This window comes from Mytilus trossulus, chromosome 2 (genome assembly GCF_036588685.1).
Source record: "Mytilus trossulus isolate FHL-02 chromosome 2, PNRI_Mtr1.1.1.hap1, whole genome shotgun sequence".
In the NCBI taxonomy this organism is placed as follows: Eukaryota; Metazoa; Mollusca; class Bivalvia; order Mytilida; family Mytilidae; genus Mytilus; species Mytilus trossulus.
Window position 1 is genome coordinate 58,624,721 of NC_086374.1, and position 25,505 is coordinate 58,650,225.

The 25,505-nt window shown below is 32.7% G+C and overlaps 1 protein-coding gene across 1 annotated transcript; it reads right to left on the reverse strand.

Annotated features, from left to right (window-relative positions):
• Window positions 1–1,107: 1,107 nt before the first annotated feature.
• LOC134707641 (sodium/glucose cotransporter 4-like) lies at window positions 1,108–23,786 on the reverse strand. The gene is made up of 15 exons (XM_063567591.1): window positions 23,153–23,786; window positions 22,052–22,123; window positions 19,724–19,828; window positions 18,922–18,981; window positions 18,338–18,442; window positions 17,494–17,599; window positions 16,472–16,552; window positions 15,710–15,915; window positions 15,067–15,202; window positions 14,101–14,208; window positions 12,305–12,455; window positions 8,444–8,612; window positions 7,019–7,234; window positions 3,616–3,745; window positions 1,108–1,529 (listed from the first exon to the last, which is right to left on the reverse strand). Exons 1-15 carry the CDS (start codon window positions 23,234–23,236, stop codon window positions 1,294–1,296), a joined length of 1,965 nt encoding a protein of 654 aa, XP_063423661.1. The 5' UTR covers window positions 23,237–23,786; the 3' UTR covers window positions 1,108–1,293.
• Between the last annotated feature and the right edge of the window lie 1,719 nt (window positions 23,787–25,505).

Here is a 25,505-nt window from a genome sequence, read left to right on the forward strand (position 1 = left end):
ACATCCCTATTGGTAAAGCAACTGCTGCATTCAAAACCCTAAACAAAAAAATGAAAAATAACAACAGAATTTCTAGAACGACTAACATAGATTAGATTGCATATGAGCAATGTTGGATCAGCTATGCTATACGACTAATAAACATGGCAAACAACTAAAGACTTAGAAAGTCGATCGAGTTCAAGTATTTGAAACACGTTGTTTGAAACGAATTGTTAACAGCAGATGGTCAAACGTAATTTCAAACAGTGAACTAACAGAAAGAACAGATGTGATGAAAATAGTAAATGAGATCATTAGAATAAAGTGAAAATATATTTTTAGTATAACAAGCGGCATGTGAACAAGGGCTGACACCACAAGGGTCAAGAAAGCACGCAAGACATAAAGGCACATAAAGAAGTGATATAACAACATAGATAAAAGGACCTGGTTTTACCTGGAATCAGATGAAGAAAATCGGAAAAGAGAGAATGAAATGGAGGACCGTTCTTGATACCTTACATGTATATGCATTATGCTGTTTCCCCGATAACGGCACATAATGCAATAGGAACACAATCGGTATACTTGTTTCAGGTAAATTGTACGTGCACGCAGATGGCAGCAACAAATCATTGTATTCTGATATACTATTTATCTAATAAGTAATTATATATAAAAGATAAGAATGTCGATGACAGTTAACTTTAACGACACATATACCATAATACGTCCTGATTTAGTCATGCTGTTATAATGCGTTCTACAAAGATTAAGTCCAAATACAATACTATAGAAAGATTCCGTTGATATAACTGATGGAAGCTGCTAATATGGGGAAACATTTTGATAAAACTACTGCCAACTTGATAAAGGGCAGTCGCTAGTATATTTTATTTGAATTGTCAAACGGCATTATGAAGAAAATTGAAAGTTGAATTGGGGATTTTGTCAAAGAAACAACCACCCGACCAAAGGGCAGAAAGCAGCCAAAGCTAACCGATGGGTCTTCAACACAGCGAGAAAATCCATCACTCGGATGTGTGTTTCGGCTGACTCTTAAACAAAAATTTATCCTCAATATCAATTTCAAATGTAAATATGGAGAGGAAGAACTCAATGAAATTGAGAAGGAGATGCATTAAATTTAATAGCCTAATATGTTTAATGGTGTGCTACGTTATATTCAGTAATACATTACAAGTTAACTAAAACAAAGAACTTAATAAAAATACATTTTTCTTAAATGTGCTGCCTATGATATGTACACATAATTCTGTCTACAACTTTATTATGAGTTGTTTAGTCTTTTTATCTATAAAAGCCGTATAAAAATGCAACAACTACTAATCCTATTCCAGCATTTACGTTTAGAATAGTTTTCCACGTTGGATGTTCTGTTAAATATTCCCTCGTCTTTGCCTCATCAAGTTGAAGATTTTCTGCACTATCCCCATCTGACATTCCACAAACCATATTCACGAGAGTTTTATGACATTGTTGGTTTGTTTCATTGGTATCTTCAGTTGGTTCCTGAATCATCAGACCTGTTAGCAAAAAATATAAAACTTATTATAATCTTAAACTCTTATTTCTTATAACGGATTTTTGAAATCATACATTATTATTTTCAATCAAGATATATTTTAAATTCTTTAATGCATCTCAATTAATTTCTACCGTGAACTAAAAAAATAGTTTACTAGCAATTAAACATATACTATGATAAAGACGTTAGAGCGAGCAATTTCCGCATATGAAAAATAAAATAGTTAAAACTGCAATGCCCCATCTCAATTAATTTCTACAGTGAACTAAAAAAAAAAGAATTTAATTTCAATGAAACATATATATGATTAAGACGTATGAGCGAGCAATTTCCGCAGACAAAAAAACAATAGTCCCCAAAACTTTGTGATTTTTTTATAAGGAGGGATAAGGGATTGATGTACAATTTATTAAATATTCTATTTACTTTAGTCTCTTGGGCAAAATGACAGGGATATTCAAAGAAAAATTTCATTTCTTTGAAAACCTTCACTTTGAAAAGACCTTTAATATCTCGATACAGGCTACAAACTAGATATGTCAAAACGACACGAATGGCCCCGCCTCAAAAGGTTGAAAAAGGTGCAATTTCAATAACACATGTGGACACAAACATAATGGTAGTCTCTCATATCAAGAATCAGCTCAAAATCTGGAGGCGTGTAGAACAAAAGTCTGTAGAACTGTGATTTTCAACAATTTTCAAAGTTGTAAACCCATAATTTTGGCCAAAATTAGCAGAGCATCAATAAGTTGAAAGATCTGCAATTTCAATAGCAGATGTGGACACAAACATGATGGTAGTCTCACATATCAAGAATCAGGTAAAAATCTGGAAACATATAGAAAAAGAGTCAGTACAGCTGTGATTTTCAACAATTTTCAAAGTTGTAAACCCAAAATTTTTGCCAAAATTAGCAGAGCGTAACTAGTCATAATTTGCTCACATACTAGAAATCAGCCCAATATCTGAAAGCATTTAGAAAAAGGTCTGTACAACTGATTTTCAAAAATGTATCATAGTCCAAAGCCCGAAATTACAGCAAAAAATTACAGAGCGGAAGGGAACTTAAACTTGATCTGTAACTCATCATGGATAACTCACATTCTATAAATCAGTCCTATATTTGAATGGGTTATGAAAAAAGTCTGAATAACTGATTTTCAACAATTTATCAAAGTCCATGGCTCCAATTTTGACATAATGTAGCCAAGTAGAACAAAACTTAAACTTGATCTGTATCTCATCATTGTAAACTCACATACCAAAAATCAGCCCAATATTTGTAGGCGTTTAGACAAAAATTCCGTATAACTGTGATTTTCGACAATTTATTAAAGTCCAAAGCCCGTAATTTCGTAAAAAAATAGGGGAGTAGAACAAAACTTAAACTTTCATGGTAAACTCACATACCAAAAATCAGCCCAATATCTGAAGGCGTTTAGAAAAAAAATTCCGTATAACGGTTTGTTGCGGAATGACGGAACTAGTCCATAGCCCCCTAAATTTGACATAATTTAGCCAAGCAGAACAAATCTTAAACTTGATCTACGACTCATCATGGTTAACGCACATACCACAAATCAGCCCAATATCAGTAGGCGTTTACAAAAAATTGCGTATAACTGATTTTCAACAGTATATTAAAGTCCAAAGCCCGTAATTTCGTTAAAAATAAGTGGAGCGCAACAAAACTTAAACTTGATCTATAACTCATCACGGTAAACCCAATTACCAAAAATCAGCCCAATATTTGAAGGCGTTAAGAAAAAAACCGAGATGACGGAATTACGAAATTTTGGAATTACGGAATATCGGAGTTTCAAAATATCGGAATTTCGGACAAGGGTAAAAATTACATAGCACCGACAACTTCGTTGCGGGACCATACACATTGAACGAAAAAGTCTGCAAGATAATTATGATCACAAATCACTTAAACGTCAATGGAGAGATTCTCTTATATTGCGTTTTATACCATAAGCTGCCTAGTTCTGCAATGTACATGTAATAAGGAAAATGATAGAATATTAGAGCAAATGAATCAGTTTTAACCAGAATGTTTCGTTATCATATCATATTACCATTCTGCGACAATGCCGTTTCGTTTTTCGTTTCGGATGTATCTGTTTCAATTGTTTCCGGAACTGCTTGTTTGTCAACATGATCAACTGGATGAGGCTTTATTCTCGTCCACCATGTAACGCCCTTCAACTTAAAAATATATATCATTTGATAATTAAAACAAATATGTAAATGTACAATTATGCACGAATAACAGTTTAATTTTAAGATAGTAAATCATCTGTTCCATATGTATTTATTAACTTTGTGGATTCAATTTAAAACATGTATCACTGGTATTAAAGAGATAATAGTAAATGCAATTACGGTTATCCCAATATGGCGACGGTAGATATAGGTAAAATCTTTACACTCCGTTATCTTAAATATAGCATGTATTTGTCAATAGTTACTCAGCTGCAAGGTTTATCTATACCATTTCATCGTATTTGAATCGTAACGGTGCACTGGAATTTTCTAAGCGCTGTGAAAATAGCCGTTGAATATTCGGGATGATAATCGTAACTCGGAAAAAAGATAATCGTAATTATGTATTTAAAAATAAAAAAGATAATCGTAACTGGAAACTGTTTTATTGATATTGACACTAAAAACGTAAATCTGATAGCATATTATGAAATTATGGCGATGAATTATTTACGAAACGTACCAACATCTTATGACATTTCTTTTTATGCATATATAATAAATAGTTCTTATGAAAACAGCTACATACTAGTATATCATAAAATTGGAAGGGTGAACAAGCTTGAAGAAATTTGGAAATGGGAAAACACGAACTTTGTTGATTTACAGAAATTTCCAAACACTAGGTATGCCACAAAATCTGTGAATGAGCGATGGAAATAATGATACATGACAATAATTGTCAGGCGACACGCATGTGTCACCTTATATCAGATTTCTGACAAAGTAAAGACAGTAAACAAAAATTAATTTATCCTGAAGTAAAAAGTAAATATAGTTGATATTGTTTAAATTCATTTATTGCAGGTGGTTATATGTGCTGTTTCTGCCCCCGGTAAGCCACTGATGATTTAATTCTAGAACATACCCTATTATGCCATAACGAAGTAGGAAAGACATTTAGTATTCGTCAAAAACCGTTTGACGAGAAATTAGTTGCTACAGTTTTCATGTCACTTCGGTCATTTTTCGTGGATGATATCACAACTTAAAAGTTATGATGAACAAGGGATAACTTTGAAAAATGTTTTACAGTGTCATTTCGGAGTCTTTTATAGCTGACTATGCGGTATGGGCTTTGTTCATTGTTGAAGACCGTACGGTGACCTATATTTGTTAATGATGAGTCCTGTCGGTCTCTTGTGGAAAGTTGTCCCATTGGCAAACATACCACATCTTCGTATTTATATTGGCTACTTCATGACTGTCACTGAAATTTCAGTATCTCAGATATAAACAATAAAAAACACAAATTTAATTTTGAATTATGATAATATGACATCCTTTAAACATTTAATGCTATATAAGACTAGAGAAAGATAGGCCCTACATGGGATTCTTTGTGTATTATAAAATTAAGTAACGTGGAGTTCATTGACAAACATGGATTTGTGTTCTTTTATAGTTTGGCCAAAAGCCCGAAAATCAAGAAATAAAATTGATGTGGCTTTAAATTTTCTTACAAGAAATACTTATTCAAAGAATGACTGCAAAGTTGAGAATTAAATAACGCATATTCCTCAAAATAAGAAACAAACTTATTAAAAAAAATTGAAAAATATTGAAGGTACTAAACAAGGAACATTTTTGTATTTGCATGCTTGCCATATAATTAGTACTTTTCTATTGAATGAAAACAAAAATTAGCCTTACCTAATTTTCATGCATTTTTCTGAAGCACAAAATATTTGTTTCAAAATCTATAAAATGAAATTGTAATTAAACCAGTTCCGACTGTGATGATCTACACCTTTGGTGTAATTTATCAATATACATATTTGTGGGGTTTTTTTTCGTCTGTCAAATGCTTCGTAAGACTATAGGTAAGACTAATAAAAACAAAAAAACAAAAGTAACAATAAACAAAAGTAAAAAAAAAAAAAAGTGACAATAAACAATAGTAACAATAAACTGGTACAACTATTCTAGATCCTTTACCGTTGCACTGTTTAACGAAACGTACTAAAATACATGGGTATAATTTGATCAAAACATTTGAACTTAATTTTTAAAATCGTATATTATATATCAGTATAAAATAGAAAAAAGTGAATTCAAGGGGAAAATATGGACGGTTGTATTTATTGAATTATAAGGAAAAGGGAGATATGGGGGGTCAGATATGAACACTAAATCCGATAATGCAGTTTTTAAAGTTATTGACGGAAACTTTTGTTCATTTCGCACAGAATTTTAGTATAAACGTGATATAAGAGGCAAACAACATATGACATATGAAAATGTGGTATACGTGACTTTCATTTTGAGCAATGAATTGAAAGGATTGCACTTTTGGAATATGGGATATAGCTTATCCATCCTTTTTCTCATCAGATATATAGATAAATTTATCCTAGATATTAACCTGTAAGTTTCTTCATTTATTTTTATATGCGTTAATATCATCGTTCAACTTGGCATTTAAATTTTTAACACACAAAATACCATTGAAATGCTGAAAAACACATTTATTATGTTTCGGTTACTATTATCCGATTAAGAAAATTACGATTATCAAAGAAGAAAAATACCATAGAGTTACGATTATCATCCCGAATTTTTCAACGGCTATTTTCACAGCGCTCAGACAATTCCAGTGCACCGTTACGATTCAAATATGATGTAATGGTATAGATAAACCTTGCAGTTGAGTAACTATTGACAAAAGCATGCTACATGTAAGAAAAATGAGTGTAAAGATTTTACCTATATCTACCGTCGCCATATTGGGATAATCGTAATTGCAGTTACCATTATCTCTTTAATACCAGTGATGTATATTGAGTTTTCAAAATGATATATTATATATATTAAAAAATGATATATTAAACGCGCTGGAGAAAAGTAATCATCAGAGACCGGTATAAAAAACTTTATTGTTAGCAGGTGTTAATTCTTTAATAGCAGCATCTGAACATATTACATCTGAACACAGGTACTGCAATACTGTTGCTTTATAAAAAAAAAAAAGGATAGGTCACTACGTTCAATTACGGCCATCTCTTTCACAGTGAAGCTGCATTCACAATCTTTCACGCTGTTAATTCCTAGGTGTATTAACATTAACGGTACCAATTTTTCTGCACCAACATCAACATTAGGTCAACATTTGAGATCCACAGATTTAGTGTTTTTCTTAAAGCAGTTACTCCTATAGATATTTATCATATGCAAATGTTGTATTTCACATCAAATATTCAACTAATGAAAGCTTACCTCCTCTTCAGACTGGGGTGACGTTAACAAACTTATCACAACCATTACAATGGACGTAATAATGACATTTAGACTCCCAAAATAAGTGTAATGGACGTCAAGAAGTATTGAAGGCCTCGTTTCTGGATCCCCACAGTCGGGTGCAGGATACGCCAAATCTATTGCCATTCGGATTATACCAATGGTATGTCCAATAGCTATACCATAAAATGCACCCTACAATTGAAGGACGATCCGTATATTTAACAAATTAAATGTACCATTTTTGTCAAATGACGAATGATGTAGTTATAATATAATGTCATAATATAAACGTTGGAAACAGAATCCAAATTTAATGGAATGCCTTTCTCTAATCGCTTGTCAGGAATAAAAAAAGACAACTCTTTATATATAAAAGAAGGTTTGTGATGATCAAAACCACAAAAGCCCAACGAGAACAGTTAAACTTCCAACTAACATTTGATTTTGTGAAATTTAATGTCACTTTGAGTTTAGTTTGCATATCACTTGCTTGAATTCTGTTATATATATACATGCTATAGATATTTTGTTCTGATTGTACATGACATTCCGTAAGCAGCATCAATCAATCAACCATCCATCAAAATCATACTTGTAGTTGTTACAAATGTTAAGCTGTAGTTGCGTTATTTATAGATTATTGTTGATTAGCTCAACGAGATTGATTTTCTCGCTTGAGCTGGAACAGCGAAAGTGAAAAAAGCAATCGAGTTGAGATGACCAATGATAATCTGTTTATCCCTTTTTGCCTATGACGACGTTGTCAATTTCAATGTCAATTTCGTTAGCAACGCCGAGTGGCCTCCTTAGTTTCTAGCGATAACTTTTCATCTCAAGCGAGAAGCATGATATGAAAATTATCAAAAAAAAAGATCAAAGGAAAAATGCCCAAAATAGCGATAATACATATTATTGTCTTGACGTTCATTTATATATTTTGCTATAATATTATTAAGTATACTTTTGTTTTCTTTTTTTTTCCAACTTTAAATATTTTATGTCATTCCTGGTTGTGAACAATGTCCATTAGCGCTACAACAATGACGCCAAGGTTCCTCCCTGTGTTGTTAATTGCTAATATTACCAGGGGATTTGATTAGCAAAATATACTTTATATTTATATATTTTGTTTAGTATACTAATAAAATATCATTAGTTTCTTCGTGTCCATTCTTGTATTGGAAAGTAAGTGTACAAAATACACAACTGTCTAATGTATACACATTGGAAATATTTCTTCACATTTTATCATTGTAAAAATATTTCAAGCTTCTTTTTTTCTATTTTTTTTTTCAACTTGTACTACTGATTTTAAGTGTTTAAGTCAATACCATCTGGTGCATGGATTCGTTTTTACATATACTCAGTCAAAATAATTTAATTTCAAGTTGAGAGACTTACATATTCATTTGTTCGCTTCCAAAACACACCAAGGACGAACAATGCGCCGATTGGTGTTCCAAGATATCCTTGAACCGCTTGTATGTAGTTAAAGAGTTGTCCCCCTTGAGATGAACGTACTAGAGGTATCCATGCGATACTGACTCCGCATAGTACTATGATAAACAGTCTGTTAAAAAAAAGTTCAAATAAAAACTGGCATCCTCATAAAGAATGAACATAATACATGTAATACAACTTTGAATAGATTTTCAGATTCACTTGTTATAAATAGTACCAAACGCTCTGTTATAAATAGTATCAAACACCCTCTTACGCCCTGTTATAAATAGTATCAAACACCCTCTTTTACTTATTAAAAGTTAACTCAGCTCAGAAAAAACTTTTTAACTTTGTAGATAGAGCTTTCTTTAATATAAATTGGTTAATCGATATTAAAGTATCAATTCACTTCGTGACAAAACGAACAAACATAAAACAGCTTTCTTTATAATGTAGACCAACTGCAACTATTACACTCTGCAACCATGTGATTTTATGCCATCACTTAACGGCCGTCGTTGGTCGTTGTCGTCAGCTGTTGTCGTCATTGTTGTCGTAATCTATTCCAAGAATTTACTCTTGTGAAAGTATAGGACAAAATACCTTCCGTAACTTTTGACCTATTTTATCTGTTTGTGTTGATCATATAAGTGAAAGGTTTAGCTATTACAACTAATCCCCTATTTTCTATATAAGGAAATGCCCATTACCAGTCCATTTGTTTGATGTGTTTGAACTTTTGATTTTTCTATTTTAAATAAGACTTTCCGTTTGAACTGTCCATGAAGATCAGTATTTTAGTTGTTTTACTCTTTGTAGTAAAACGATTAAAAAAGAATTAGCTCTGAAAGGCACGAGACCAGGCGCATCGATACATATATTAAGCATATACTGATATACAAACATAACCAACCATGCGAATTCCCACTCAGTTAAAATGACACAAGCGGGAGTAGGACGTTTAGGTAAAATAAATGATCAGACCTCTATACTGGTATCTTAAGATCTCAGAAAAGATTTCGCTAGTGAGTTAAAAGACTGAACCATTTTATCGGTCAACAAATTTGTCATGGCAGCTGTGTAACGCATAATCATACAAATCAGAAGTTTTTATTTCAGTCGTTTGAGACGTCAGAACTCTGTTAGTTGGTGCTGTTTCTGTGTAAAAAAGAGACGAAAGATACCAGAGAGACAGTCAAACTCATAAATCGAAAATAAACTGACAACACCATGGCTAAAAATCCCCAACAAAAACTAGGGGTGATCTCAGGTGCTCTGGAAGGATAGGCAGATCCTGCTCCACATGTGGCATCCGTCTTGTTGCTGAGATAAAAAATCCGGTAAATAGTCTAATTCGGTAGGTCACATTTATGAGAGGGAAGGGGTTGGTAGTTACGACGCAAGGAACATATCCGATATCATTTGTGAAACGGTTATTCCATAACGGTCAACCAACTCATGATGGCGTCCGTAAAATTATCATTTGGAACTCTTGATTTAAAAGCTTCCTTGTGAGCAACAACCCTCTATCAAAAAAATCATGATAGAAAAATTAATGCAAGCACAGGAATATCGTATCAATTGGGAGATATATACACCGTATGCAGGTGCTGCTCGAATGTTGCTACTTAGAAATAGAAATTTCACAATTTGAAAGCTGAAATCATCTCTTTTATCGTAAAGTTTTGTTTTCAATCGACCCTCATTGTCAATTGCTAGATGTAAGTCAAGATATTAGGCCGACTTAACTGCATCTGTTGTATCCTTTATCTCAAGATCAATGGGATAGATGCGTTCGATGTATTCACCAAATTTTGAATTATTTAGTGAAAGAACATTATCTATATAGTGGAAAGTAGAGTAAAAGAATATTGCTAACTTCTTATATTTCTTCCTAAGAAGTTCCTGTATGAAGACAACCTCATTAAAATCAAGAAACAAGTCGGAAAGAAGAGGGGCACATTCGTTCCATAGGAATGCCGATAGTCTGTTGAAAAACACGTCCTCCGAACATAACAAATATGTTGTCAATCAAAAAATCAAGCATCTTGATAACGTCAGTTTCAGAGAAAGTTTTGTTTCAATCAGAGTGATCTTTTACAAAGTAGGATTTATCCCTTCCTAAGACAAGATACTTGTTTCTCTAATTTTTGTAATATTTATACATTTCCTGAGCGGTGTGAGAAAAATATTTCTCCTCACTAGTGAAAAATCTGTTCTCGCCAAATGATTAGTCGAAATTTGATTATGACGTCTAAATGTTTTGTTTTCTTCTGAATTTTCCTAATGAAAAAAGGCGACAATGCCTGACAATGCCTGATGACATCGCATATAAAGTACACACGTTTCTGAAAATCTTTGAAAAAAACGATAAAAAATCTACGTTTGTCATTGTTTTTTTATGAAACAAAGTAGGATTTATCCCTTCCTAAGACAAGAAACTAGTATCTTCGTTGGTCATTCTTTTTTATGAAACAAAGTAGGATTTATCCCTTCCTAGGACGAGATACTTGAATCTTCGTTGGCCATTCGTAACGCGCACATTCCCGTTGATGCTGTCCGTTTAGTGGGAAAATGCACGAGCGTTGAGTATCAACTGAGATAAGGAAACGTCAAAAAATGTAACAGAGTGCTTGTTTACTGCTGAGAAACAGTAAGTTGACAATTGGATACTAAAAGTATTTGAAATCATCATGTCTGTCCTTGACATATAATGCAAAATTATGAGAACAGTTGTTTATTGATGTTCAAATCTCATGAATCGATTAATAAAACATGAATTTAGGTCACAAAAATGACGAAATCGCACGAACTCCATTTGAAAGTTAGATAGCTTTAAAAACAGGTTCACTCCACCATACCATGGTGTAGTGGTTAGTGCATCGGACTACTAACACAAAAGTTCCTGGTTCAATTCCCGTTGGGGGATGGAAATTTCAGGAACGGAATTTTCGGCTCTCCCTTGACACCATTTGCGAGTATGGTCATGACGAAACGATGATAGTCCGTTGGAAGGGGACAACACATGGCTGAGCCGTGTTAAGAAAGAGCCATATCTCTGGCACGTAAAAGACAACCTTGAAGATTTCGAAAAAGAGCAGGCTAATGCCGCTACAAGGCAACTCTCACACCCGTTTAAAAGTGGAAAAGGATTAATATAAGTTGCAAAACTTGTTTCCCAATTCACTATAAATAAATATGTTTAAACCAACAAACTCCACCATTTTCTAAATAAGAAAAATCCTGTACTAATCTGGAATACGACAGTTGTTATCCAATGAGCTTTTGATAAGGGACTTTCTGTTATGAATTTTCCTCGGACTTCATCATTTTTGTGATTTTACTTTTTAAATTGTCGTCTGCTTTGTGCGAATCCACTCTCTATCAAAATGACACAATTGAGTATCAACACAAACTGACAACTCACAGACCAGTCGACTTATCTGGTACATAGAAATAAGATGTGATTTGAGTGCCAATGAGACAACTCTACATCCAAGTCACAATTTGTAAAATGTAAACAATTACTTTTCTTAAAATGTCATGTACCAAGTCAAGAATATGGCAGTTGATATCAAATACTAGTATTTCGTTTTTATATAGTTGGCGTTTGTTTTTGTTGCACTTTGGTGTTCCTGATGTTCTTTTGTTTTCCTCCTTTATCGTTAATGTGTTTCCCTTCGTTTTGCTTTGTAAACCAGTTATCTCTTAATCGATTTATGACTTTTGAACACCGGTATACGACTGTTGCCTTTATCTGTAGGTCACAGAACGGCTCTACATAAGGACGTACATTTAAATTCATAAGTCTATACATACCGACCAACTATGAGAAGTTCCCTTTCGTGTGCGTGAGGTCGTATACGTCTCCACAGATCCATAGTAAACACAGTGCTAGAGCTGTTAAAGATGGAGGTAAGTGAACTCATGATGGCAGATAACATTACCGCCATCATCAAACCTCTCAGTCCTAAACATAGACAATAATACAATGAGTAAACGCGTGATGGCAGATAACATTACCGCCATCATCAAACCTCGTAGTCCTAAACATAGACAATAATACAATGAGTAAACGCGGGGTGGCAGATAACAATACCGCCATCATCAAACCTCTTAGTCCTAAACATAGACAATAATACATGTACAATGAGTAAACGCGTGATAGCAGATAACATTACCGCCATCATCAAAACTCGTAGTCCTAAACATAGACAATAATACAATGAGTAAACGCGTGATAGCAGATAACATTACCGCCATCATCAAAACTCGTAGTCCTAAACATAGACAATAATACAATGAGTAAACGCGTGATGGCAGATAACAATACCGCCATCATCAAACCTCGTAGTCCTAAACATAGACAATAATACAATTAGTAAACGCGTGATGGCAGATAACATTACCGCCATCATCAAACCTCGTAGTCCTAAACATAGACAATAATACAATGAGTAAACGCGTGATAGCAGACACCATTGCCGCCATCACCAAACCTCGTAGTCCTTAAAAATTAGTTCGACAATGTTCAAAGCAACAATATTTAATAGTATACTGTGTTTGTTCCGTTTGCATTTGATTTTGATTTTCAAGATACTGCTTAAATGATGTTCATAAAATTCCTCTAATTTTGATTTTGGATTTCAAGATCCTATTGGAATGTTAGTAAAATCTTTTTGACCTTGTTTTGATTTTCAAGATATTGCTAGAATGTTAGTCATTTCTTTTGACTTTGAATTTTATTTTAAAGATACTGCTACAATGTAAGTCAACTACAATTGTCTTTCTTCTTCCTGTTCACAAGTATTTTGTTTTTACATTTGAAATTGATTCAACCAGATAACCATTTGCGCCTTGATTAAAAGACAAATTATTAAATGTACAGAGTTATAAGCAAACAAACCACATCTGTTCTGTTCGAGGCATTATTAGTGTTATTCAGAGCTTAATGTTTAGACTGAAATTGTATTGTGAATGATGTAATCAAAAAGGTCTTTAGACTGATAAAGTATTAAATGTTTCGTATTTTTTAATTTGATTTGGGTGTAAAAGCGTCGAACTAAGCAATATTGTATGAAGCCACAAAGGTTCTTCATTTGACGAATGTGAGCACGATCAACGCTTTCACAACCTGTAAATTACAAAATAAAATATCTAATTCTTACAATTATATTTTAATTCTACAACCAAGAAATAACGAGTTCCCTGGAATTGTTTATGTGACGTTGTCATTGTAAGCACGTGCTCTCATTAATATTGCATAACATAGGGAAATACAATTTAATTTTGGAATGATTCACAACTGATGTCTCGAGCTCTAATCAATGGTATAACAGTAAACAATAACAACAAAGTAACCCTGTCACAGCGATGGTGAAACAAGAGGTTTTCATTAAAACATTTAAACATGTACCGGATTGTCTTTAAAAATGATTAATATCAAAGCAATAATTTAACAAAATAATGTTCCCTTTTCTCTTCAAAGTAGAATAACTTGGTTTCATGTTTAAAACACTATTAATTGTTATGTATTTCTTCCAGAATCGTCAAAATATCAGAATGTAGAAATGTAGAAACATAGACGTAATGTAATTATGTCTAAATGTAGTTACCATATGGCATCAGCTCCAACACCAACTTTGGATATGCTATATTAGAGCAGCCCACTGCATTCTCACATATCTCTTGGCATTCTTTTGGATCAACACAACCAACTTCGTCTTCAATGAAATTCAATTTGATAAAAACGTCATTGACATATAAATCAAATGCTAAACAATTAAACTCATCATAGATAATATTAGGATTGAAATTTTGTATTTGCGTCAGACGCGCGTATCGTCCACAAAACAGGCATCAGTGACACTCAAATAAAAAAGAGTTTAAAAGGCCAAAATAAAGTACAAAGTTAAAGAGCATTGAGGACAAACAATTCGTAAAGGTTTTATTATATAAATTATAAAATCATGTGTGCGATTGATGTATCAGTGCGTGATATAGTTGTATTATCGATGTAATTTGCAGTCACAGTAAAAATGTCCAAGCAATGAAATGGGATTACAGTTCTGTGAAAAATGTCCAAACAATGACATGGGATTACAGTTCTGTGAAAAATGTCCACGCAATGACATTGGATTATAGTTTGGTGAAAAAAAGTTCAAACAATGACATGGCATTACAGATCGGTGAAAATTATCCAAGCAATGACATGGCATAACAGATCTGTAAAAAAAGTCCAGGCAATGTCAAAGGACTACAGATTGGTGAAAAATATCCAAGCAATGACATAGCATTACAGTTCGATGAACAAATGTCCAAGCAGTGACATGGCGTTACAGTTCGGTAAAATAATTTAATGTTAATGTAAATTATGTTTTAATATTCAAACACTAATGAACAGCAGGGTTCAGATATGAATTAATGCAAGAGGATGCAGGAATCACGTCAATAAGATAGCAACCCTAAATCACTCAAAAAAACAAACAAATAAGCTATTTCGAAATGCATGCATATGTATGTTAATTATTCAAACATTTTTATCCATTTCAACAATTTTATTTACCAGGTAGGTAACTTACTTGGATATAATGCTCTGCTTATCATTCCTGGGAAAATCATTATAAATATAGGTATGATCTTCAGATATCCAGCTAAAATGGAGCCACCTTTTGCATGTTCTAGTGATTTAGCTGCGAGTGCTCGCTGCACAATAACCTGTAATCATCATAAAACATCAGGTTAGCTATTCATTGCCATAAAAGAACATCTAGACTATGGGCTAAACACTGTTGTTTATATGCTTGTATTATTCGTAGTCATTCTGGTGTTGGTTGTTGATTTGGTCTGTTGTCTTTTGAGATATATTTAGGTTCCTGTTATCCTTTCATGTAGTACATGTAGGAACATAGTCATGTCATAGTTGCCAAGTGTATGTTTTACAATTAAATATTTAGAGACGATCATTATATGTGAGAACCGAATATGAACACAATATGAATACAAAAGCCATAGATATCAGAAAATGTTATATGAGTGCCAACGAGACAACTCTCCATCCAAGTCAATGTACTACGGTCTACAACACGAAGTCTTTGCTCATACCACTAGTAAGCTATAAAAGGCTCCGAAATGTTCAATAACTCTAGGAATCATTTCATGTTGATCCTCCACTATACTTATTACTATGTATAACGTGAAAGTGTCTGAAAATTTAGCTCATACCTGATCACAACACCAATACCATAAGCATCCAATAGAAGATTGCAAAATCAGACCAGGCCAAGGATTGTCTCCAGTTACAGCATCACGGAAAATATGAAAGGCATCTTGGCGCGGGAATCCACAGGTACTGTTTGGACTTCTAATATCAGGTATAGCTTGCATATACAGTACCTCTAATTTGGAATAGCCTCCAATCTTGTTGAAACCTAGTTAAATGTATGTTATGTTATCTAAAATGGTTGGAAATCACTTCGAACTTCAATCAATGAAATGTAGTTTCTCTTGAATATTTATTTATTTGAGATATAAAAAACTAAACTTTGATGGATACATTTCTTCGTAGCTATAGCTTCATATGGAGGGTCATCACTGTTCCTTGCGATATAATAAGAACTAATTTACGAGACACACGTCGAGTGCAACAAGTGAAGCAGGAAAGTATGACACCTGCTTTCACTCTCTGTGTTTTAGCGGTGATACTTTTGCTCAATATTTTATCATTGTAAATTGTCTTTTCGTGATTTTTTTTTAATGAATTTTGGTTATTGGTTTTATGATTAAAATTGCCCTCTTCATACCTCATCTCTCTTATGTGGATTGTCATACAATGTTAAACGAAAAACAATCAATCAATCTCAGTATGTGTAGATTTTGTATAAGTATCGCATGTGTGTATAATCAGAAACAGTTTCAGGAAAACTAGATAACTATGAACTTAAACATATAGAAAAAAAACATTGACCTCCTGTCAAAATTGCTTACCAATTCCAACTAACGAGAAGGCCCCTATTGTCATAACAACAGTTTGAAATGTATCTGTATATATCACTGCTCGTAAACCACCTAAATCAATAAATTAACATCATCTGAACATTAGAATGATCACAAAGTTCTAAATAAATGCACTATCAACACAGTCAAATATTCAACCTGAAAAATAAATATCCCATTTCTACTGCGTTTTAAAATAATCTTAATATGTTGTGTCAAAACTTTTGACTACAAGATTTATAAAGGGTTGACTTGGTATAGAATATGGTCCCCTAAAAATTTACTGCCCGCGGTAAAGCCGATGCTAAAGAGGGAGGTAAGTTTTGCTGTAAGTTCTGGATGTATAAATACGCAGCCACGTTTAATCGGAATGTGGACGTTCCATTCAAGCCTTATATAAAAGATTTTCGAGTTCCTATACGTTACAACATTTCTCTTTGATATGTTCGGTTATGATATGATCAAAACTATCCTTGTCCATTATATACCCTATGTTCCAGTGGGAGTCTAGATTGCCCGTCCTTCATTTCTGTGCCCACTTTGTATTTTTTTTTTGTATTTATTGTTAATTTGTTCTCTTTCTGGCTATCCATTGAATATTAGCCATATGCCATTGAGAAAACCAACCAATAAAATAACAGAAATAAATAAAGGATCATACATTGTATTTAGAGTTTAAAAGGATAAACCTCATATTTTACAAAGAGCCTTTTTCGGGTTGCCAATAAATAAATTAACATAAGACTTAAATTGTGGACGGTACATTTCTAGAAAAATTCTGTAAAGCAAATTTTTTTTTGTGTGAGTTGTATCTATACTATACTATTCCTTCTCGAAAGCATTTGACAATTTATGTTTCAAGTTTTAAAAGGAATTATAGGAAAGACATTTCGGTTAATAACAGCGTTAACACGTTCTTGTAACATAACGCAATTTGATTCAACTGTTTTATCCCAACTTCTGAATCAACTACCCAGGTATCATTTTGGTCTATGCATGCATTTGTATTTTACCTAGAATGGTATATACTCCTGTAATGATGAGAAGTCCGACTATTGATAAATACATATCCCAGCCGAGAGCTAACTTGATAAATAATGCACCAGCATAAATGCTAACCTACAAAATTAAAACAAACATCGTACACTCCGAACTTTGTTTCACCAACTGCGAATCATGTGTTGACAGTTCTGTTTTTCTTTGTGTGTAATTCCATTTTAATTGTAAGAATAAGTATTTGGTGTGGCCTATTGTAATGTCTATTCGTTTTGGTTATTCTTATTAAAAATATCCATTAAATGTAATCTCCCCAAGACATATATATACTGTTCATAAATAAGGGCAAATGTTTACACGCAACGATGGAGCAGAATACAACAAAACATACATCGCATAAAACTACATATAGTTTGTATTTGAATTTTGCATTCAATTCGAGCAAGTAATAGTTGAGTGGACTTCCAATTTAAGAGCTATTACATTTTAACAGATTTACTTGAATGAACTTTTCACGAGTTTACTTTGATTCACTACAGTCCATTAAGTAAATGGTGTCTATTCAGTATATTACAAAACTGTTAATTATTGAATTCTTAACATGTACTAATTGGACATGCACAGTGCCTATTGCCTGTTCAAAAGAATATAATCTGAATCATGTCTTTCATGAAAAATTCATTATGTATGTAAATTAATGTTGTGTCTCTTCAAACATTTTATATTAAACAGTCACTTTGTCAAGGGATTGAAGAACTAATATATGTCCGCTGGCAATATTGTTGGTGCAAAGCTGTTTTAACTTAATATAATGATAAGTTTAGTATTTGTGTTTAGTTTGTTTCTTATTCCAACACTTACAGCTAACTTTGTTATGATGTATAAGACAAGAGCAAGAACACTCAGATAAATTCGAAGTCTTTTCCCGCCAAATCTCTTCTCTATATATTCTGGCAACGTATAAACCTGCAAAAAAATGTAAACAGTAACTGCTCAAGCGATTTTGTAGAAATATAAGGATGTAAAAGCAATGTTAACAGTATGTGACGAAAATCTTAAACATTTGAAGTTTGGAAAGTATGCATTGATACAGACAAGTCATCGTTCATGAATCTGTCTGATATGTACAATTTGTATACTAATTATTTACCAAATTAAAACCAACAAATAATTCAGACAAGAAGAACAAACACTATACATTTAATACTCGGTCTGAACACACACCACATATTTTAAGAATGTAGATATGATGTTTGACATAAAGAATCATAAATTCACCCATGAGAATATATTATGATGAACAGTTTAGCTTTTTATTTAATGTAATCAGAGTAATGTAATTTTCTGGATATTTAAAGTTTGTTTGATTTTTTTTCTTCTGAATTAACAAAGTTCGTCTATGATAATAAAAAGGCATACATGTATTATTACATGCCCAAACTTACCCCAGCTGACACATATACTGGCAGAAAGAACCAGCCGAGTAACAATACCAGTGGCATCGACTGCAAAAGTAAAACAACATAAATTCTAATTGTGTCTTATGATAAGGTGTTGTCTGTTTTTCTTATGTTGTTTTGTTTCATTTAATTTCATAACCAACCCCTTCAAATTGCAAACAAATTGTAACTTTCTGTTTGGGTCAAGATTGTCTGTAGCTTACGATCGTCAAATGAAATGCCAATTTGTCCAAAAGTAAAGCTGTCAGATAAAAGTATCTTAGAAAATTATATTCTCACATCTTATCTGCAGCTGATAATTTGAATGCAATACTGATATATTTTTTTCAATGAGCATTCTATTTTTTGTGTTTGTGAAAATATGACAAATACCATTGCGTAGATATTCTTTATTATTAAATGTTTAGTCCAACATTTTCTAAAAGAAGAAGTATACGTCGAATATAATGTATCATACTACAAATGATCAGAAATATTGTTTATCAATCATTGACACCAGAATATACTTCATTTCAAAGCAATCGCATATTGTGTATAACCTCTTGGTATTTTTGTCTTGAAATTATGTAGGTACACAACAGTGATTTGTCACAGTCAGTTGTATTTGAGACGACTAGAAGGGGTATTTATTTTAACTATTGATTTATCTTCTTTTATATCATGTTCGATGTCATATCTTTTCGAATTACAGCTATCAAATCGTATGATTACTGCCTTGTGTCAAAGCATGCGAAGTGTCGTATGTGGCTTGATCATTTGAATGACATTTCATAAACTAACTATTTACCGCCCATTCATAAGATATCATAGCTATACCAGCTGCCGCACCAGTTCCCGCCAAACCAACGAAATGTTCACTTCCAATGTTACTAGAAAACAGTGATGCTCCAACCTGAGACATATAAACAGGAATAATACACTATAAATTAAGCTATACTTTTAATAAATCAGATCAATATCTCATATAAAAAAGTTACAAATAAAGATTTTGTTCATGAATTTGCATAGTTATAATGTACTTCTTAAAACCAATGTTTTTTCTTTTTTGTTCGCTCTAAAGAGTGTATTGTTTCGATATTATCATGTTTTATGTGCATTATAAAAACTTAACACTCAATTCAAAGATGAAGACAATACATAAGGCAAAACAAAAATGAAGAAAACTGACAATAGTTTAATAGAAAAATAAGTAAGCTGACGACTGAGAGACACAAACACTATCAAAACAAACTGCTTTAAAGTTTTATGGTGTGTTCATCAGAAAAAGTTAACTATACATCTCCATTCGAATGTATTATCATGATTAAAGTGTTGCTGAAGAGAAACATATAACTATCACTTTGACCTCTTTTTAATTATGTAGTTAGTAATCTTCAAATCAACACAGACAACTAGTATAGGATGTAACAGGCAGATACCAGTGTCATTAAAAAAATAAACATAAAAATAAGAAGATGTGGTGATATTGCCAATGAATCCACTCGACCTTCAGCTAGAGAACATATTGCATAGACGAGACATTTGACGGATATATATATTTCTCTAATTCTATGATAATTTATCCCTTTCCGAACCCATTGTATTAAATTTTTTAATCAACGTGTGGTTGCTGGTGATCTCAAAAGATCATTGTATGATTTTAAGGGTCATGACCTTTTTAGCTAACAGGATGAATCAAAATTTGATGACAGGTGTTAATGAAATTGACAACTTCGTGCAATGTGAAAGGCACTCGAAGGGGATTTTCGGTTAACACAAAAAGTAAAATGTCTTTTTAATCATTAGAGAAACAGATTCTTACATAATATTAGTTACTCGTGGATTATCGGATTTATCCAATCTCGATAGTTAAATCATAAATTTTAAAGTCCTCGTCGAGGCGACTCGGACTTTAAAATTGATAATTTAACTATCTCGATTGGATAAATCCGATAATCCACTGGTATCAATGTAAGAATCTATATATAACTTTCACCGTTGGTTTTCCCGTTTGAATGGTTTTACACTAGTAATTTGGGTGCCCTTAATAGCTTGTTGTTCGGTGTGAGCCAAGGCTCCTGGTTGAAGGCCGTACATTGACCAATAATGGTTTACTTTTTTTTATTTGGATGGAGATTTGTCTCATTGTCACTCATCTTCCTATATCTATTCAGTTGATAGATATTCCAGTGATTTTCCTTTTCTTTTCCTTGGTAGCTATATGCTGCTTACTTTTGATTTATTTTTGTTTGCTTTTCACCACCACCCCAGGAGATGCTAACAAAGCAGCTACTCCAAATGGTATCTAAGTTTTGCATAATAACATAATAAATAGTTGAATTCTATGTGTTAGAATACAACTTACTACAAATATGTTTCTAATCAAAATCCGAGAATGCGACATCAAACGGATTTTAAATGCAATGAGCTGCATGATATTTTGAGCATGATTTGCTCTCCTTTTCCAGAACTCCCAAGGTCAACCCCTAATCGTTGTGGGATTCGTGTTGATTTGTCTAAAGTTAGATATGTTATATTTAGAGAGTGGTATTTGTGTGTCTGTTTGTCTGTTTGTATATGTGTTTTCTTCTTTCAGCGACTTTGTTGCTTGCATTGTCTGTCTTGATTCGATTTATGAATTTGATAGTATTTTGCTAATTGTTTTCTACTTTTGGTCAATTAATGTTAAACCCAATATCTCCTCAAAACATATTCGAACCTGATTCAGTGTTATATACATATATACATCTACACAATATGTTATCATAAAAGAAACCATTATGATATGTCATATGGCTGGCTTAATTAATAAAAAAAAAACACAGCCACGTGCAAAATAACATTTTCAATCAGATAATGCTTTTATTTAGCATTCGAAATAACAATGAAAATACATATGACCGCAAATAAATGTGTAAAGATACATTTTGAAATAGGCTGGTCCCATCGAAACTACTCGGCCTTTTTGGTTGCACGAAGACTACTGCATAGCGAGAATAGCAATAGCCGATTAGTTACAATTGAGGCTGGTCCTCTCGCTTGCAACATACGGGTATTTCATACACTGTTGTTGTCAGAGCCGGATAAAGGAAAGGGAACCAGTTTAATCTTGACAAGTTTACGGAATTTAACTTACCGGAAACCATGTCATACTTCGTCCTGCCAAGAAGTAGCTGTTTACATTTCCTCTGTTGCCACGGAAAACAGACTACAACAAAAGCAAATCAGAAACTTACGTAAAATGTTTGCTACTATCGTTTTCTTTGCTCAAAGTCTTGTCGGTTTTTGTACGTTTGATGATCTTACCAAAAGTAAAGGATCGATCTATTCTTTTCCATGTGTCCGAATATTCCTTGATATTTTATAACCCATTTGGGTCTTTATTGTCAGGCTTATAAATCAAAAGGTTTGCTAAAAAATCTTCTCTTTAAAAATGTTTTAAAAAAACCTTCTGCAAAAATTATTAAATATTAAATTTTGTTATTTCATTTATAACATTTGTATAAATTAAATGTTCAAGCAGTTTAATATTCGTATATATTCCTATTCGATTCATCCTTAAGGTGGCTCGGGTGTCTTCCTCCATCTTGGATTTTAAAAAAGCAGATATCTTTGGTCTATATATTTGATGAAATGTGCAAATTTTGAGAGTTGTATGTAAATTATGTAAAAGACTTTTGATATAAATATAGAAAATTGTGTGTTTTAACATAATTTCAGTTGTAATTTTGTAAAAACGCCTTGTTTGTGTTTGATTAGATTTTTTCAAACTTTGCCAAATAAGGGGAGATAACTCCGATAAAGTAAATTTTACAATAGAAAGTGTTATGAATTTACCTATTTCGATATGTAGCAAGAAAACAAGTTCGGTGACCCCATTTTTTCTTTTGCTTATTTGAAAGCATGTTATAAGAGCAATATTCTCACATTTTATCTTAAAGTTCTTATAGTACGTTTTAGTTATATCACACAAAATTTAATTTTCCATGAATAATCTATACAAAATCTGACAATTTTGCGCAACCTGTAGCGTGAAAAAAAGTCCGGTGACCCATACTTTTTAATACAGTTTTGAAAAAAGCATGATAAAAGCTTTATTTTCAAAAGTTATCAAAAAATTCTGTCAGTTTTAATTAAGACGCCCCAGCCACCTTAACAGTACTGAAAAAGATATGATCTATGGATAAATAGACAATGAAAAGTAAAGTCAAAATTTCTCTATAAGAAAATAACTTACCCATAATCCAACAAATAGGACCAATACGAAATAAACCACGACAACTGTTATATCGCCCCAATGGTCAAGACCTTTAGTCGCCATGGTCAGCAAGTGTTTTTACGCGTGTAATCCACAAGACCAAGTAGCTTGATGTAAGAATGTATCTTAAATAATTGTAACACGTTATCACTTACGAAAACAAACAACTGTCCAGGATCCTCAGCAATTTAGATTAAATACGAGAAACACTTATTTTACTCTACACATGGCAGATAATCTACTGTTTTCCCTCGCAAATCTTTCTTTTATTCAGAAATCCCAAAGGGTTTGAACAGGTAATATTACTGTACGCCCTTTCTTAAAAAATCAAACAAAGCGCATCGTATAAATTGTAAACAACATTTCTTCATATTGAGGATAATTGACCGACTCAAACCATTTTCGTAGAACGTTAACTACATACATTTGTACATCCTAATGTTTATCTTTAGGTCAGAATGTAAAAGTTAATCGCTTTCATTTGTTTATCTATACCAGTAAACACCTTCAATCAAACTTCTGCACTTCTAAAAATATGCTAAGATGTTCCTTATCTTGAAATTCAGTGATAAAACTTTTCTAGCTGTAGTATTATACATGTTATATCTCTAATCGAATACATATACAAATTCCTGATAAAAACTAAGAGCATTATACATGTATGAAGTCGGATATCTTCAAGATCTCAGTGTACTTTTAATATTTATTTATAAACCAATTTTATGCATTGTCAAGTATAGTATATATTTACATATCTTGGTTGTTATGATATCCGTACGTATAAACTATAAAGCCATAAGATGACAGCTTAATACAGGTAAACATTACCTTTTATACTTTAATATTAACATTCATGAAGTTCAACATACTTTTTATGAATAATTTCGTTCTAACTAGGTTAATATATAAAATTAGAAAGTTTAACTCTTTCAATTTATTCCGACGAAATATTTGCTAAGGCAGTACATCGATTTGTACGAAGAAATGTTTGAAAGGCCAATATGCCAATGTGTACGAAGAAAATGTTTGAAAGGCCAATATGCCAACGTGAACGAAGAAATGTTTTGTAGCCAATACATCAATGTATACTAAGAAACTTTTGGGAAACCCCTAATCAATTTGAACGCTGAAAACATGGTTTGGTAAACCACTACATCAAAGTATACGAAGAAAATTAATGTTTGGTAAGCCGATACATCTAGTTGTACAAAGAAATGTTTGGTAACCATTATACACCAGTTTTTGTACGACATATACGAAGAAAGAAAGATATGGTATGCGAATGAATGAAAAATGTGTCAGTCAGCGACTGGGGGACATTACTTTTTCCTTGTTAGAAGCTTTTGGAATACATCTATGAAGATGTAAATATAATTGCACTCAGCACACGGGACATTTCCTCACATCGTGAATTTAGATTTTCCGACTGAACAAAAGCGGAAGAGATGTTTAGTGTTTTGGAGCGTCAATTGGCTTGTTATATTAAAAATTGAGAATGGAAATGCGAATGTGTCAAAGAAACATCAACCCGACCAAAGAGCAAACAACAGCCAAAGGCCACCAATGGGTCTTCAATGCAGCGAGAAAATCCTGAACACGGAGGCGTATTATAGCTGGCCCCTAATCAAAATTTTTACTTTAAGTTAGTCTAGATCTACTTCAGTGATAATGGACTTCATATACTACATTCTGAAATATACACAATAAACTAAAACTTAATATCATACAAGCTTAATTAGACTAACATCTGCCAGAGGCTCCTGACTTGGCTATTTTATCATTCATTTAATTATGTTAACTATTTGAAAGGAAATCTAATAAAATAGTCAGCTTGGATCAGAAAATTCACAATTTAAGAGCCTTAGCCGCAACATTATTACAAACACATATCTAGGGCATCTTCAATACTGTTGTAGGAAGGCAATCCTATTTTCAAGTATTCAAATGATAATGTACAAATATTTCTCTGAATGTGTGTGCATGTACGAGATACAAGATACACTGTAATCAATGTAACTATATCTCTTTTCATTTGCAGATAAGATGATTAAAATTGATAAGAATCAGAAAGTAGGATTACAAATAACAAATAAACAGCATGCATAAATACATGAAACTGATTTAGAAAATATGCACTGCTAGTGTGAATTTTAAGATTATAACTTGTAGATGGTGCAATTTTAAATTAGTTCAAAACATCATCCTTTTGTTTTATATTTAAAGCAAGAATACAGGTGATAATTTTAAAATCCCAGGGTTCCATTATCAGTTTATATTTTTTGTTCCATGTGGTGTTTTCACAGGTCATTGAATATTTTTTTTAAGGAAAAAG

Bases quoted from the DNA above. Each gene is read 5' to 3' on its own strand.
- LOC134707641 (XM_063567591.1), bottom strand. From the start codon at position 23,236: ATGGCGACTAAAGGTCTTGACCATTGGGGCGATATAACAGTTGTCGTG. The intron at 8,613-12,304 runs GTATGTATAGAC...TTTTTTTAACAG, and splicing joins GAACTTCTCATAGTTGGTCG to ACTGTTTATCATAGTACTAT. The intron at 7,235-8,443 runs GTAAGTCTCTCA...CTTCAATTGTAG, and splicing joins GGAAGCGAACAAATGAATAT to GGTGCATTTTATGGTATAGC.